Genomic DNA, 17,337 nt, shown 5'->3' on the forward strand with positions numbered 1-17,337 from the left:
TTCACGATTGTTTACACAGGCACGTCAAAACAAGAAGGTTTCTTTGGGTTCTCAATACTTCTCCCTGACTGTGTCTATTGACGCACTTGGTAGATATGTTCACAGAATATTATGCGGCGTTGTATGCGCTCTGAAGTAGATGATTTTTACATTTGGACTCTTTAGGCACTTCAGTTTCATGTACCCAGGGGAAAAAATGATAAAAATGTCTGGGGCACTCTCCTCTTACTTCAACAATGTGGTAAAGAGTATCTTCTGCTGGCTACCAGGGTACACTAAAATAAAGAAATATGAGCAAAATGTGGCAGTCTCCTACAGGCTGTAAACTCACTGTTGAGCTGGAAGGAGAAGTCGCTAAAGGTGCAAGACAACAAGCATCAGATCGAGAAATCAACTATCCCTCCGTGGCGTTCCTCCTTCCGGTCACAGAAACAGGATGCCTCAGTCACCCGTCACCGTATGGGACGTAAGCGGCAAATAATAATGCGGTAAGTCCAGTCATGAGCTAATATTTACGAGACAAATTTTATTAGTGGGAAAAAGAAGATGATCAGTAATAATGCTAGTTTTTCGTTTATGTAGTCATAGCGTCTGCAGTTGCTTTGTAGTTATTAAAGGTACATAAACTATGTCTTTGCAACTACTGAAAATGCGTATTTATATCACCATACGAGTTAAATTTTACTGGTATAATACATTGATATTGGCATAATATTTCCCAGATTTCCGCTCACATCGAAAAATGTCACCTGCTTCCACATTCCCCAGGAATTCCTGATGAATTCATGCTGGTTAGGAGAACAGCACATTTCTTGGCGTAAAATCAACAAGATATAGCACCACCAGTGAAAGTAAAGAAATCATTAGTGTAACTACATTTCTTTGTATCGTATATCAATGAATGCTCCTCTCAACAACTCCACAGAGAGATCTTTCTTCCGTATTTTTCAAAAATTAAATAGTGCCGTGTGTATTATGTTCGCATTTCCTTGGCGCGGGAAACAATTGAAACTACGAAAAGGAAGAAAAGACGAGAGAAAGAAAGAAAGACTAGAATGATGAATATCAAGAAGCATAAAAGAAGAACAAATCGCAGAATGTTTAGCAAAGAAAATTAGAACGAGAATGTAAAATGTGTTGTTAGAAGCAGAATAATGCGTAAGCGTAAAAAAATGAGGAAAAATGCTTCCGGGGGAGTGGAGAAAGCTTCTCTGCCTGACAAAGAGATGAAGTTGATCACAGAAAAATTTTCTTTCTATTATATTGGTATTTGTTGCTCAATAACGGAAGTGAAATGTATCTTGAACTGTGTAGAAATTCTCTTTATGCAGCTTTTCAAGAAAGTCTTGTTGTATTATGTCTCGTTGAAATGGATGAGAGGGAATATTTGATGTTTTGGGCTGTATATAACCAATGGAACTTCATTCAAAGTTGGTGAGTGCAGGTAAGTGCTGTATTTCTTCATTTCCGACAGCGACCGTTCTTATTTTGAAGACAATTCACGTGAAATTCTTCCTGAATGTATAGTCACGGCGGTTAAAACAGTAGACGACATAGGCATACGAGAAGAAACAGTAAGGTACATTGCAGAATGAAAGCTTTGTGGAAGATTGGTGCTGCAATTGTTGAATGCCAGCCAGAGGTAAATGAATATCCAAATTTTTCAGCAGTGGTGAACCTCTTTAAGAAGAACGGAGCTCCTTTTCGTCTCTTGACTAGGAAAAATGTTCAAATGTGTATGAATTCCTAAGGGACCAAACTGCTAAGGTCATGGGTCTCTAGACTTACACATTACTTGAACTAACTTATGCTAATAACAACACTCACCCATGCCCGAGGGAGGACTCGAGCCCCCGGCGGAAGAGGGCGCGCAATTAGTGACATGGCGCCTCTAACCGCACGGCCACGCCGCGCGGCTCTTGACTGGGACATTAGTTCACCAGAAACGAAACAGCATTGGACGGAAGGCGATGGTCCTGCACCACAAAATCCCAAGTCCATTTCATCTTACGAAAAGAGTATGGCAAGTGATTTCTGAGATGCAGATGGGATTCTTCTTATGGGTTACGCTTCAGATGGCGAATTCTAAGAAGTCTTATGGACTCAGCAGATGAAAGAAAACCTACGAAGAGATCTTCAAAGCAAAGGAAAAAACTCATCTTTCAGTAGGATAATGTATCTGACCAGAAACGTATTTTGGTTGTTGGAAAATGTAGTGTAATAAATATGTAATGTACTGAATCGACTGTGGTTTACTCGTAACTAAGGGTAAATAGAGTTTTCTGTTCACTTCTTTTGATGTTATGTGGAGAATTGTACAAAAGACACAATAAACCGTTATTATTTCATGAGAACAAAGGTGAGCGTCGCGACCTTTATTAGTATTTTTGGAAGTATTGAAACAGCAGAATTGTTTCAGATTGAATGCGACGTGTACGACAAGAGACGTGGACAACAGCACTCGAACCTGCAATCTCCCGTATGAATAGTTGCTAAAAATATCCAGCCATCTCTCCCAAGACAACAAACAGTAATTCTTTTAACAGCACTATCAGAGACAATATTATCACGTTGTTACGACCTTTTACTGCGAGCATAATACACTCCTGGAAATGGAAAAAAGAACACATTGACACCGGTGTGTCAGACCCACCATACTTGCTCCGGACACTGCGAGAGGGCTGTACAAGCAATGATCACACGCACGGCACAGCGGACACACCAGGAACCGCGGTGTTGGCCGTCGAATGGCGCTAGCTGCGCAGCATTTGTGCACCGCCGCCGTCAGTGTCAGCCAGTTTGCCGTGGCATACGGAGCTCCATCGCAGTCTTTAACTCTGGTAGCATGCCGCGACAGCGTGGACGTGAACCGTATGTGCAGTTGACGGACTTTGAGCGAGGGCGTATAGTGGGCATGCGGGAGGCCGGGTGGACGTACCGCCGAATTGCTCAACACGTGGGGCGTGAGGTCTCCACAGTACATCGATGTTGTCGCCAGTGGTCGGCGGAAGGTGCACGTGCCCGTCGACCTGGGACCGGACCGCAGCGACGCACGGATGCACGCCAAGACCGTAGGATCCTACGCAGTGCCGTAGGGGACCGCACCGCCACTTCCCAGCAAATTAGGGACACTGTTGCTCCTGAGGTATCGGCGAGGACCATTCGCAACCGTCTCCATGAAGCTGGGCTACGGTCCCGCACATCGTTAGGCCGTCTTCCGCTCACGCCCCAACATAGTGCAGCCCACCTCCAGTGGTGTCGCGACAGGCGTGAATGGAGCGACGAATGGAGACGTGTCGTCTTCAGCGATGAGAGTCGCTTCTGCCTTGGTGCCAATGATGGTCGTATGCGTGTTTGGCGCCGTGCAGGTGAGCGCCACAATCAGGACTGCATACGACCGAGGCACACAGGGCCAACACCCGGCATCATGGTGTGGGGAGCCATCTCCTACACTGGCCGTACACCACTGGTGATCGTCGAGGGGACACTGAATAGTGCACGGTACATCCAAACCGTCATCGAACCCATCGTTCTACCATTCCTAGACCGGCAAGGGAACTTGCTGTTCCAACAGGACAATGCACGTCCGCATGTATCCCGTGCCACCCAACGTGCTCTAGAAAGTGTAAGTCAACTACCCTGGCCAGCAAGATCTCCGGTTCTGTCCCCCATTGAGCATGTTTGGGACTGGATGAAGCGTCGTCTCACGCGGTCTGCACGTCCAGCACGAACGCTGGTCCAACTGAGGCGCCAGGTGGAAATGGCATGGCAAGCCGTTCCACAGGACTACATCCATCATCTCTACGATCGTCTCCATGGGAGAATAGCAGCCTGCATTGCTGCGAAAGGTGGATATACACTGTACTAGTGCCGACATTGTGCATGCTCTGTTGCCTGTGTCTATGTGCCTGTGGTTCTGTCAGTGTGATCATGTGATGTATCTGACCCAAGGAATGTGTCAATAAAGTTTCCCCTTCCTGGGACAATGAATTCACGGTGTTCTTATTTCAATTTCCAGGAGTGTACATCGACAACAGACAAACAAAAAACAGACAAACACATAAAAGAATCTACCAAAAAAACTGGCATATTTTAATTATGAAACGGTGGAATATTCACCCTACTCAGCAGATTTGGCAACTTCTGACCAAGTCCCACCTCTAAAGAAATTTATTACTGATAACAATGAAGAGGTTACAGAAGCCATAAAATTGTATCTTCCAGATCATTCAGAACCACATTTCAGGAAGAGAATATCCTCAATGGAAAAACGTTGGACAGATTGCATTTAAGTGAAAAGCGTCTACATAAAAAAATACAGGTATAAAGCAAAGAACACAGTCTTTCATTGCCAAGCCTACAAATTTTCTTCATGCTACTATAAACAGATGTGATCATCTTTGCTTGGGAATATGCTAAGTAGTTTGCATATATTATGGCAGCCTCTAACTCACTCGAAAGATTTATGGATCTCTACGAAGCAGCAGGTGATCATTACTGACCAGAAAGCAGCAAAGCCTGAGAGCAGCGAAGTGTACGCCGTGCGATGCTTCACCTGTTGGCTTTGGCCGCCAGTCCACTGGCCGACGCCCTTCGCGACGCTGGAGATGTTCTTGCCGGCCGTGGCGAGAGCGTCCTGAACGTCTTCAAGGCTGGGCCGTACCACCACCTTGGGGATCATCAGCGTTGCGTTCAGCAGGAAAACTGGCTTCTGCTCTGGTTGGCCTGCCGTCAAACCCACCAGCATTCTTTCTCGAATCCATTAAAATACTAGTATGCCAATGACGAATAGCTTATAGGTAGGTTCTACTGGGGATGACTTCTGTTCTGAAAATGACTAGTCACAGAGTAATCCCAGCTACATGCTAGCGTACTAATGTTTCGATGGATTTCCTCTGGACAGAGTCAACTATTCCAGGCTAAATGCTACTAACGATATGCAAGTAGAGGATGACAAAGGCAGAATACTTCGTTAACTTTATACTCTAATTTGTAATTGTTTGATGTCTTTATTAAAACGGTTCGTAAAAATAACGAAAGTTAGAGTAACCATTGTATTGTATTGTATTGTATGTTAACCGGGGGCCTAGAAACGGCGGATAGGCTCCGTCCCCGCCCCAGCCTACTCATGTGTGAACATAATGCCACTTAATATTTCCGTGTATTTAATAAGTGCACTCTTATGAAAATATATCTATTGACAATGACTGCTGTCTGGTGATGTAAAAGAAACGAATCTTCTTTACGTACTGAAGTATTCTAAAGTCTGTGTGAAGTCTTATTTTGTTCTATCTACTGTCTATTTGTTGTTTATCGTACCAAGCGGGGCTAGCGCAGTGGCTAACCAGGGGTCGCCAATCATGTGGCCGTCCATAGTCTACTGTATTTGGTTTTCCTTGTTTAAGCAAATGCTTAAAGAGGTCATGGTAGCTTCCCCCCCCCCCCTCCTTCCCCCACCTCCAACTCTCCCGTAACCAACAATCCGAGCGAAATCTAAATCTCTAATGACCACAACTGTGGTCGTGACATGAAACACCAAACGCAAAATTGGTTTTCTGTAGGTTGTAATGATGAATGATCATATATTGAGTTAAAATGAAGCATATCTTTGGAATGTAAACTTGCTTTTTGTGAGTTCCCATTCACTCTAGAAAGACGTGCACTATTGATGCAAAGATGAGACTCCTGAGATATTTAAATATTAAGTTATTGAATGACTTGGCGATATTTGCCGTGATCAATTTCGAGCTCGCACAGAACTGTATTAATTTCCCATTTTGTTACCCACACGTCGAATATTTTGTCCTGCTTCAAACTGACGTTTACACGGTGGTATTTTGGAACCCAACGCGGACTTCTGTCGTCTCACCTATTACCATTCGCACAAAATCATTTATTTATTTACTAATTTCGATAGGACCGTTCTTACGTTTTAGGTGATGTCTCGGTAAGGTATTTTTGTTTACAGTTAAGACTTGTTCCTAAGGTTTTAAGGTTTAAAAATTCAACCACGCTTGAAAACTTTTAACAAATTTATATGCGTTGTTCAAACTCGTGCCTGTGGTAAAGAGACTACAACAAGAACAGCAAAAAATGTGATTTTTAGTTTAATGTGCCATCCAAGTTCTAAAAACATTCTTTCGCTGTGTCTGATATAGAAGGAGTCAGTCGTTAACTGTTAGTTAACGCTTTTTTTTATCTCCTTGTCTGTTAAACAATAACGAATGAGCAATGTTTGTTTTTAAATTTTTTGACACTTAATATTTTGATGATTCAAATGTTGGATTTCCAAGACAGTCAAAGCTCACTGGCAGATGTCAGAAAAGAAAATATTACTACTACTACTTTCATTGGATTCTTGTTGATTTACTCTTTCTTCAACTAATACACTGTCTCATTTTGCATGACAGTTATGTGCAAGATTTTTTAAGTTTTCTTTAAGTCCTTCAGTTTGATCAAGAACCACATCCTTAATAAGTTCCTAGTTTTTGTTAGTCTTGTAAAATTTTTTGATCATCTACAAATGCACTCATTAACTATAATATTTTGGCGCCTTCTTTCATGTCCTTTGGGTCGAGTGCTTCTCTGATGTAAGCTTAACAAATTTCAGCATTGAACCAGCCAACAAATGGCCCTCCATAAACCAGACCGCAATTTATTTGTTTATTTATTTATTTACTTATTTTGTGCTCCACTTGGGCAACGTCGCTGTGTACGTTTTCTAAACCAAACTTCTGCATAAATTAATAGAATCATTATTTTTTACTTTTAATCAGTAAGAACTCTCTACGTAAAAACATATACATATCAGAACTAATAACACTGAAATTGTTACATGCAACATATAGTATGGGTAGTACCGTACGGCTTGAGGATGCTAGCTCGTGTCTCCAGGGGATTAATGGGCCCTTCCTCGAACTTTTCTGGGCGGAAATTCTACAGGGCGGAAAATTCATAGGGCTGAGAGTACACGGGGGATCAGTGGGCCCTTCCTCGATCTTTTCTGGGCGGAAATTTCACAGGGAGGAGAATACACGACACCCTTTTTACCCTCTCTCTGACCTTGAGACTTATTTATTGTTATAACAAACGAAATCCTGATTTGGAATTGAAGTCGCTTAAAATGAATGAGTAAATTGGTTAGGATTATTGGCATACGGGGATTGAGAGACATCTTTCCAGCTGCTCGATCTGTGAAGATAGTAACTTTAGTGACAGTATTTCACATACTTTTAGTCTGTGAATGGGCAGAATTGCAAAGTTTCATACTAATGAGATTCCGTAGTAGTATACTACTCATACGCCAATAAGCCGTAAATATGTTTTCTCTGTTTCCTGTAAAACCGATGGCGAGGAAGAAAACAAAACAGTAAATTGTTGTGTATACTATTTTTGTTTGAAAATATATATATACAAGTAGAAACAATGTAGATGGAATAAGCAATTTGTCGAATGTTTTAGATGCGCTCGAATCATAGTTGCAATTGACTACGAACAAGGAATCAAAACCGCACATTTTCACAGTACAGCACTGCATTTTATATTTCAGAGTCGGTTTTAATCGGTGAAGAACTTTTTGAAATTTCTGCTAACAATATTCCCCTTTTATATTAAATACATATTTGTATATTACATACATTTAAAAAATGTACAGCCGTTTTCTGTCCGAATATTCATTGGAGTATTGTATAAGAATTTGAAGTTAATTGGTCAAGAACGTTTCGAGATTATTGGTAAGAACGTTCCTCCTTTATATATTACATACGTATTTACGTGTTATAAATATTAAAAATATATAGCCTACGTCCTTCGAAATGTTCATTACAGTATCGTGTAAAAATTTGACTTAAATTGCTCAAGAACTTTTCGAAATTTTTTGTAAGACCGTTTGCCCTTGATATATTACATAGGTATTTAGGTACTGAAAAGCTAAATTCCGAACGAACGAGCCTCTGAACGCCCAACGCTACCGTTCGACTGCAGAGTCACCTTCATCAAGCGCAGTGTCACCTTCAGCCTATAGGCGTCATTAGAGGCGAAAATGGAGGCACATGTGTTCGCACCGGAAGCCGCTACTTCTGAGTCAAGTAGCTCCTCAATTGGTGTCACAAGGGCTGAGTGCACCCTGCTTGCCAGCAGCGCTCGGCAGATTCCATCCAAGTGCTAGTCAATTTATGTACTGTACGTACTGAATACACGTAGCCTACGCCTGTCCGAACGTTCAAAAATGGTTCAAATGGCTCTGAGCACTATGGGACCCAACAGCTGTGGTCATCAGTCCCCCAGAACTTAGAACTACTTAAACCTAACTAACCTAATGACATCACACACATCCATGCCCGAGGCAGGATTCGAACCTGCGACCGTAGCAGTCGCGCGGTTCCGGACTGCGCGCCTAGAACCGCGAGACCACCGCGGCCGTCCGAACGTTCATTTAAGTATCGTGTACAAATGTGAAGCAGGTCGGTCAAGAACTGTTCGAGGTTTTTCGTAACAACGTTAAACAAAGGCTTGCCTTTATACTGTAGTATAGATTATTGATAAGCCAGACAAGTCGTCCGGCCGTAGGTACTCAGTGCCAACCGCGTGAAGCTGGGGCTGGTCGCTAATAAATTATAAAACAAGCTCACTGTTGCCTCCTGAGGCATAACGTCGCCTTTCTGCTAATCACACTAACTGAAACAATTGTATCCGCTTCATAATAGCTACCCCCATATTCATCGTATTTTGTGCAAGAGTTTCAGACATAGTAAGAGGAAGTATACTTTCGACACTAAAAAACTGAGACGTCAGTGATAGCAGTGGGGGAAATGTAATGTATCATCTCTCAATCTCACTATTCTTAGTGTCATGCTACGTCAATTTGTACACTGTGAATAAGTATACATTTTAAACGCTGTGTTCAACGTTGGTAGGAAATGGATACTGATGTTAGCTGTTTTAATACAAAAACCTAGATTTAGAAAATGTAAATAATTAAAATAATAACGACCCTCATCTGAAAATATTGCGTTCATTTTTATAAGTTCTATCTAAATCAGTCTTTTGCTCAGGACTAAGATCTAACCGCGGTATGCTCGTCGTTGATGGAAACATTTCTGTAAGTTACCATCATGTGTAAGTTACCATCGTGTGTAATTCATACTCTTTTTAGCTTTGTTGTAGAAGACTTCTGTGAAAAATTTACCATACGTTTATTGGACACGTCAAAAAAGTTTTGCACCACCCCAGCTCTCTGAACTCCTGAAGATAGACGTTGACTGTGAATACTGTATCACAGACACAGCACCTTTGACTGTTCAGAGATGTAAACAACCATGCATGAGCAGCGCCTATTAGACAGAGGGAGTCCGACAACTCTTTCCACCAGGAAGGAGGTACACGGCTCGTGTTGTCTGTAGTTCAACCGTGCCTAGACGGTTAATACTGCGGTTCGATCGCGTCCGCATTGATACTTTGTGTCAGGAAGGGCTCTGACCAAGGGAAGTGTCCAGGCGTCTCGGAGTGAACCAAAGCGATGTTGTTCGGACATGGAGGAGATACAGAGAGACAGGAACTGTTGCTGACATGCCTCGCTCACGCCGCCCAAGGGCTACTACTGCAGTGGTTGACAACTACCTACGGATTATGGCTCGGAGGAAACTTGACAGCAACGCCACCATGCTGAATAATGCTTTTCGTGCAACCATAGGGCGTCGTGTTACAACTCAAGCTGTGCGCAATAGGCTGCATGATGCGCAACTTCACTCCGGAAGTCCATGGCGAGGTCCATGTTTGCAATCATGACACCATGCAGCGCGGTACATATTGGACTAACAACATGCCGAATGGACAGCTCAAGATTCACATCACGTTCTCTTCACCGATGAGGGTCGTATGTGCCTTCAACCATACAATCGTCGGAGACGTGTTTGGTGGCAATCCGGTCAGACTGAACGCCTTAGACACACTGTGCAGCAAGTGCAGCAAGGCGGAGGTTCCCTGCTGTTTTGGAGTGGTATTATATGGGGCCGACGTACGCCGCTGGTGGTCATGGAATGCGCCGTAGCGGCTGTACGATACGTGAATGCCATCCTCCGTCCGACAGTGCTACCATATCGGCAGCATTTTGGCAAGGCATGCGTCTTCATGGACGACAATTCGCGCCCCCGTCGTGAACATCTTGTGAATGACTTCCTTTAGGATAACGACATCGCTCGACTAGAGTGGTCAGCATGTTCTCCAGACATGAAACCTATCGAAGATGCCTGGGATGGATTGAAAAGGGCTGTTTATAGACGACGTGACCCAACAGTCACTCTGAGGGGTCTACGCCGAATCGCCGTTGAGGAGTGTGACAATCTAGACCAACAGTGCCTTGATGAACGTGTGGATAGTATGCCACGACGAATACAGGCATGCATCAATGGAAGAGGACGTGTTACTGGGTATTAGACGTACCGGTGTGTACAGCAATCTGGACCACCACATCTGAAGGTCTAGCTACATGGTGGTACAACAGGGAATGTGTGGTTTTCATGAGCAACAAAAAGGGCGAATATGATGTTTATGTTGATTTGTATTCCAATTTTATGTACAGGTTCCGGAACCGTCGGAGCCGAGGCGATGCAAAACTGTTTTTGATGTGTGAATAACTGAGAGTATATCGTTGGATAGAGTATCTCTCCAAGTTTAGATCTATAGCAGGTGCCGTTGCGTAGTTGCAGAGCACACCACCTGGGAACAAGCCTATCAGAACATGGCGTATAATTGAGCGATGCGTGCATTTTGTGTCCTCGAATTAGCTAAATGTGACTCAGTTGTCACTGTTCAACGATCATTTTGTACCATATATTAGGAAAAATCTCCAACAGACAAAACAATGCATGGCCTGGAACGTCAGCAAAGAAGATGGAGGCTGTGCTGGAATCACTCGGCGGGAGCCTAAAGAAATCGACACCACGTGCGAGTAGAGAACTGCAGATACATCAGTCATCTGTGTGGTGCGTTCTGCACAAACGTCTTCGTATAAAACCATACTGGTGGCAGTTGTTGTTATACATATGCTGGCTATTCGAGACAGTGAGCTTCGTTCTGAAGTTTTAAATGGCTTGTATCGGCAACTGGAGCAACATAGTTTCTTACGAAAGTCAGTTATCAATTCTGAAGCCATGTTTCATGTGTTTGGAAAGGTGAATCGTCATAACGCATGTGTTTGGGGCACATAAAATCCGTACGAGATTGTGGAACAAAATTGTGATTCCCCTGATGTTAAAGTCTTTTTGTGTCACATCTTCTTCATAAATATATGCCCAATTTTCTATTTGGAGAATAAACTTTGACTGGTTTAATGTAGCTGGACATGCTGCAGCAACGGTTTATACGCAAACTACAGCAAGATGGCGCAGATTTCATTTTACAACAAGATAATGTCCCTTACGACGCTTCCTTTAAGGCGTTCGTGATTACCTAAATGCCTAAATGCCTCCGTGTGAAATTAGACATGCGTCTCATCACCATTCTCCTCTTTTTCAATGGCCCCCACGGCCGGACACCTGACTTAACTACACAGGGTGAAAAGTATTTAAACCGACAAACTCTGGGGGGTTGTAGGGGACATCAAAACTAATATTTTTCCCTAATGTCATTTTTTCCTATGAGGTGTATTTAAAGCGGTAGAGGAAGATTTCTCTGGCGGCAAATTAATTAAACCAACAAACACTTTTCCATTTGTTTATTACCAAGAGACAACACATTAACACCACCCAATTTCAGTTACGGTAGATTTTCAAAAATGCCTCAATTGACACGTAAACAAAGGTTACACAGTCGGATCATGCTCTGTCCGGCACGGGCAAAAATCCCAGAAGTACCTGAATTGTTCCTGATGCTGCTACTATCCGGGCAACCAGATCCTCTTCTGATGCAACAGGAGTTGCGTAAACAAGGTTGCACATCTCTCCCCACACAAAAAAGTCCAGAGGGGACATATCTGGGGATCGAGCAGGCCATGGTACAGGACCACCTCTGCCAATCAGCATTTCTGGGAACCGGGGGTCCAGGAATCGACGCACACGACGACTGAAATGTGCCGGCGCCCCGTCGTGTTGGAACCGCATGCATTGTCTTGTAGCCGGCCGAAGTGGCCGTGCGGTTAAAGGCGCTGCAGTCTGGAACCGCAAGACCGCTGCGGTCGCAGGTTCGAATCCTGCCTCGGGCATGGATGTTTGTGATGTCCTTAGGTTAGTTAGGTTTAACTAGTTCTAAGTTCTAGGGGACTAATGACCTCAGCAGTTGAATTCCATAGTGCTCAGAGCCATTGTCTTGTAGGGAGCGGGACGTCTTCCAGCAATTCTGGCAATGCTCTGGCGAGAAAATTGTAATAGTGCCTGCCATTTAATGGCCTAGGTAGCAGATACGGCCCAATTAAACAGTCCCCAACAACACTGACACACACATTAACGAAGAGCAGCACTTGATGAGCGCTAGTAACTGTGGCATGTGGGTTATCCTCACTCCAAATATGCGAATTGTGCATGTTGAAGGCTCCATCACTCCCGAACGTTGCTTCATCGGTAAAGAACACAGGATGGAAATGTAGGATGCATTTCAGACTGTTACAGGTACCACTGCGAAAACTGTGCTGTGGGTGGATAATCAACTGGTTCCAGGTTGTGGACACGCTGTAAGTGAAATGGACGTAACAACTGCTCTCCAAGAACTGTTCTTACATTCGTCTGATTCGTCCCCATGTTACGGGCAATTGCACGAGTGCTGGTTGAAGGATCCCGCTCCACATGCTGCAAGAAAGCTTCCTCAAATTGTAGCGTTCTTACCGTGCGACGGCACCCCTGTACAGGTAATCTGCTAAATGACCCGGTCTCACGCAGACGTTGGTACACAGCAGCAAAGGTCGTATGATGCGGGATACGGCGATTAGGATATTGTTGTTGATAAACTCACTGTGCAGCTCGTCCGTTGTGGTGCGCTACGTAGTACCTTCCAGGTGTATCGCTCCATTAGTAAACAGACACAATGCACTACTACACTGGTGGAAAGCAGTTGCCTACAACTGAAGAGCGTAATACGCTCTCTAACAACTGAAGATTGTAATACGACCTATAAGAACTGAAGAGCGTAATACGGCCTTCACTTGTTTAAATAATCCTCATCGGAAAAATGACATTATGGAAAAATATTTGTTTTGATGTCTACTACAACCTCCCAGTTTGTCGGTTTAAATACTTTTCACCCTGTATGTGGTTTCTTCTTATGGGGTTAGGCCAGAGACTGTGTGTTCATGCCCCCATTTAATTTGGAATACATGCAAAGAAATCTAATTAATGCGGTCGCTTATATCGGCCATGACGGATTGGGATGTGTATGAAAAGAGTTTGACTACAGTGTTGGCGTTTGCCAAGTTACAGAGGGTGTCCATGTTGAGCACCAGTGTAATATAAGATGAAAGCTTGGAGCGATGCTCTATCCACTGATATGTATCTGTTTACTGCACATCTTTTAGTTCTTCCACAGTAGTCTTCTGAAACCCTGGTCGTACTTATGAATGACCCGAAATTTCTAGATAAGTTGCTGTATGTGTTGGAGCGTAAGCCGTCAGAAATTTGTGACTCTGAGCAGTGTCGTGTCACTCGTTGTAACATATTGTGCTTTATACTGACCAACAACGAATATCGTAGACCAGAAGTGTAAGTGTTGGCTCACCTCCTTCCAGGTCGACGTAGAAGCGCTTCCGCAGGCAGTCGAGCGAGTGCCTGGTGACTCTGATGAGCACGTCGACCACCTTGCGGCTGTAGTAGCGGCGCATCTCGGCGACGGCGTTGCGCACCAGCTCCTGCATCACCTTGGAGAGCCCGCCGTTGCCCGTGGCGAGCAGCGTGTGCGGGCTGTCGAAGCACTCCCACACCAGGCTCCAGTCCTGCTGCTGCTGGTTCGAACTCCCCGACACCACGCTGCCGTTCCCGCCCGCACCTCCCGCCGCTTCCTGCTCTTCTGCAACCACCAAGGCCGCTGATTCACTACATATTTGCATAAAGTGGTCCCGCTTCGCTACAGGATTGGGTTTCAATAAAAGAGTACTCTGCTTTCTTCCTCCACTGATAATACACTGTATCTCATCAAATGTATCTGGACAGCCCGACGTACTGAGGAATACATCTACATCTACATACATACTCCGCAATCCACCATACGGTGCGTGGCGGAGGGTACGTCGTACCACAACTAGCATCTTCTCCTCCTGTTCCACTCCCAAACAGAACGAGGGAAAAATGACTGCCTATATGCCTCTGTACGAGCCCTGATCTCTCTTATCTTATCTTATCTTTGTGGCCTTCCCGCGAAATGTAAGTTGGCGGCAGTAAAATTGTACTGCAGTCAGCCTCAAATGCTGGTTCTCTAAATTTCCTCAGTAGCGATTCACGAAAATAACGCCTCCTTTCCTCTAGAGACACCCACCCGAGTTCCGGAAGCATTTCCGTAACACTCGCGTGATGATCAAACCTACTAGTAACAAATCTGGCAGCCCGGCTTTGAATTGCTTCTATGTCCTCCCTCAATCCGACCTGATAGGGATCCCAAACGCTCGAGCAGTATTCAAGAATAGGTCGCATTAGTGTTTTATAAGCGGTCTCCTCTACAGATGAACCACATCTTCCCAAAATTCTGCCAACGAACCGAAGACGACTATCCACCTCCCCCACAACTGCCATTATATGTTTGTCCCACTTCATATCGCTTTGCAATGTTACGCCCAAATATTTAATCGACGTGTCTGTGTCAAGCGCTATACTACTAATGGCGTATTCAAAAATTGCGGGATTCTTTTTCCTATTCATCTGCATCAATTTACATTTATCTATATTTAGAGTTAGCTACCATTCTTTACACCAATCACAAATCCTGTCCAAGTCATCTTGTATCGTCCTATAGTCACACAACGACGACATCTTCCCGTACACCACAGAATCATCAACAAACAGCCACACATTGCTATCCACTTGTGGTGTGCGTACTGTAAGACCTTCAGTACACACACCATCAGATTATTTGACTTGTCGCTCTAACGGAGTAGGCGAGTGTCAGCAATATGTCTCGTGGTCTTATCATGGCATGTTGATCTTCTGCCGTTAGGTCAGATGATAGAAATACCACTTGCACGCTTAGAGTAGCAGATTGATGGTGACCAATTAACTTGGTTCTGGATGCTATTTACAACTGACAATATGAAGTTCCTTTGGTATTGGTACGTTAATCTTATTCTCACATATATCTCTGATACTTGACAAAAGTGTGTATACATTTATCTTCATGGCTATGTACAGGAATATGGTAATCTTATTAGGCGCAGAGTGAAACTTGACTATAGACTGGTACAGACAAATGCAGACTGGTGCAGGCAAATGCAGACTGACTAATCAGAGGTCTGTACACTCGTTATAACACCTTGCGCATTTATGAATCATTGCGTGAGTGTGATCCGCAAGGAGAAAAGGCTCTACGTTAGCGTTGCATATTAATACGCGGATCGGCGGAAGCAGAATTTCGTCCGTCTCTATGGCAGCGCCATCTCGTAGAGCAGAGACGGACGAGCGCAGCATCTGCGCTGTTGTGCCTAGCAGTGCGCGCTCTAGTGCGAAAGTTGTGTACGCACTGACTACGCGGAACTATGTACACCACACCACTCTATCCAAAAGATCATTTATGTAGTTAGGAAACAAGAGCGGACCTACCACACTTCCATGGGGCACTCCAGACGATACTCTCACCTCCGATGAACACTCACCATCGAGGACAACGTACTGGGTTCTATTACTTAAGAAGTCTTCGAGCCACTCACATATATGGGAACCAATCCCATATGCTCGCACCTTAGTTAGTTAGGAGTCTGCAGTGGGGCACCGAGTCAAACGCTTTCCGGAAGTCATTACTATATCTCACGAGAGGTGGACCCGAGCGCCACTATGAAAGGACGCGGAAAGTACTGTGTTGTCAGTAGAGAGGCAGTAACAGCAGAATGGGTCGGTCAGGAGAGCTTATTGACTTCGAACTTGGACTAGTCATCGGATGCGAACTGAATAACAAATCCACCATGGTCGTTTCAGACCTTTTAAAGGTGCCCAAACCTACTATTTGATATGTAACTGTGAAGTGGAAACGCGAAGGAACAACCGCAGCTAAATCAAAGCTAGACAGACCTCATATACTAACGGACAGGAGGGTCGAACATTGCGGAGGGTGATCGCATTAAACAGTGGAAGAATTCACTCGAAAGTTCGAGAGTACTACCAGCAACAAAGCCTGTACGTCAGGGTTAAAAAGGATGGGGTACAATTGTAGAGCATCTCCTCATAAGCTATAAATTGTTGTAGTCTGTGCCAAGCGGCGCTTGAGGTAATGTAAAGAGAGGGGCCGCTGGACAGTGGGTGTCTGCAAACGAGTGATTTGGATTGATGAATCATGCTATGCTCTGTGCCAGCCCGATGGAAGGGTTCGGAGAACGTTTCCTGCCTTCACGCGTAGTGCCAATAGTGAAGTGCAGAGGAGGTGGCGTTGCGCATGGGGGTGTATCTCGATGATAGTGTGTGGTCCGTTTATTGCGCTTAAGCAAACGCTAAATGCGGAAGGATTTGAACCTCTATTACAGCATTGTGTACTGCGTGCAGTAAAGAGACAGTTCAAAGACGATCTACCTATCTACATTTATACTCCGCAAGCCACCCAACGGTGTGTGGCGGAGGGGACTTTACGTGCCACTATCATTACCTCCCTTTCCCGTTCCAGTCGCGTATGGTTCGCGGGAAGAACGACTGCCGGAAAGCCTCCGTGCGTGCTCGAATCTCTCTAATTTACATTCGTGATCACCTCGGGAGGTATAAGTAGGGGGAAGCAATATATCCGATACATCATCCAGAAAAGCACCGTCTCGAAACCTGGACAGCAAGCTACACCGCGATGCAGAGCGCCTCTCTTGCAGAGTCTGCCACCTGAGTTCGCTAAACATCTCCGTAACGCTATCACGCTTACCAAATAACCCTGTGACAAAACGCGCCGCTCTTATTTGTATCTTCACTATCTCCTCTGTCATCCCGATCTGGTACGGATCCCACACTGATAAGCAATACTCAAGTATAGGTCGAACGAGTTTTGTAAGCCACCTCTTTTGTTGATGGATTACATTTTCTAAGGACTCTCCCAATGAATCTCAACCTGGCACCCGCCTTACCAACAATTAATTTTATATGATCATTCCACTTCAAATCGTTCCGCACGCATACTCCCAGATATTTTACAGAAGTAACTGCTACCAGTGTTTGTTCTGCTATCATATAATCATACAAT

At 44.4% G+C, this 17,337-nt stretch overlaps 1 protein-coding gene across 1 annotated transcript in view; it reads right to left on the bottom strand.

Annotated features, from left to right (window-relative positions):
• Positions 1 to 17,337, bottom strand: part of LOC124722180 (dynein axonemal heavy chain 5) — an 843,802-nt gene that overhangs the window by 600,482 nt on the left and 225,983 nt on the right. The window contains exons 21-22 of the mRNA XM_047247380.1: positions 13,679 to 13,986; positions 4,556 to 4,708 (exon numbers count right to left, since the gene is read on the bottom strand). Of these exons, the coding sequence (XP_047103336.1) occupies positions 4,556 to 4,708; positions 13,679 to 13,986 (461 nt within the window). The remainder of the gene's footprint in view (positions 1 to 4,555; positions 4,709 to 13,678; positions 13,987 to 17,337) is intronic.

The sequence above is a fragment of the Schistocerca piceifrons genome, chromosome X (genome assembly GCF_021461385.2).
Source record: "Schistocerca piceifrons isolate TAMUIC-IGC-003096 chromosome X, iqSchPice1.1, whole genome shotgun sequence".
Taxonomy (NCBI): Eukaryota; Metazoa; Arthropoda; class Insecta; order Orthoptera; family Acrididae; genus Schistocerca; species Schistocerca piceifrons.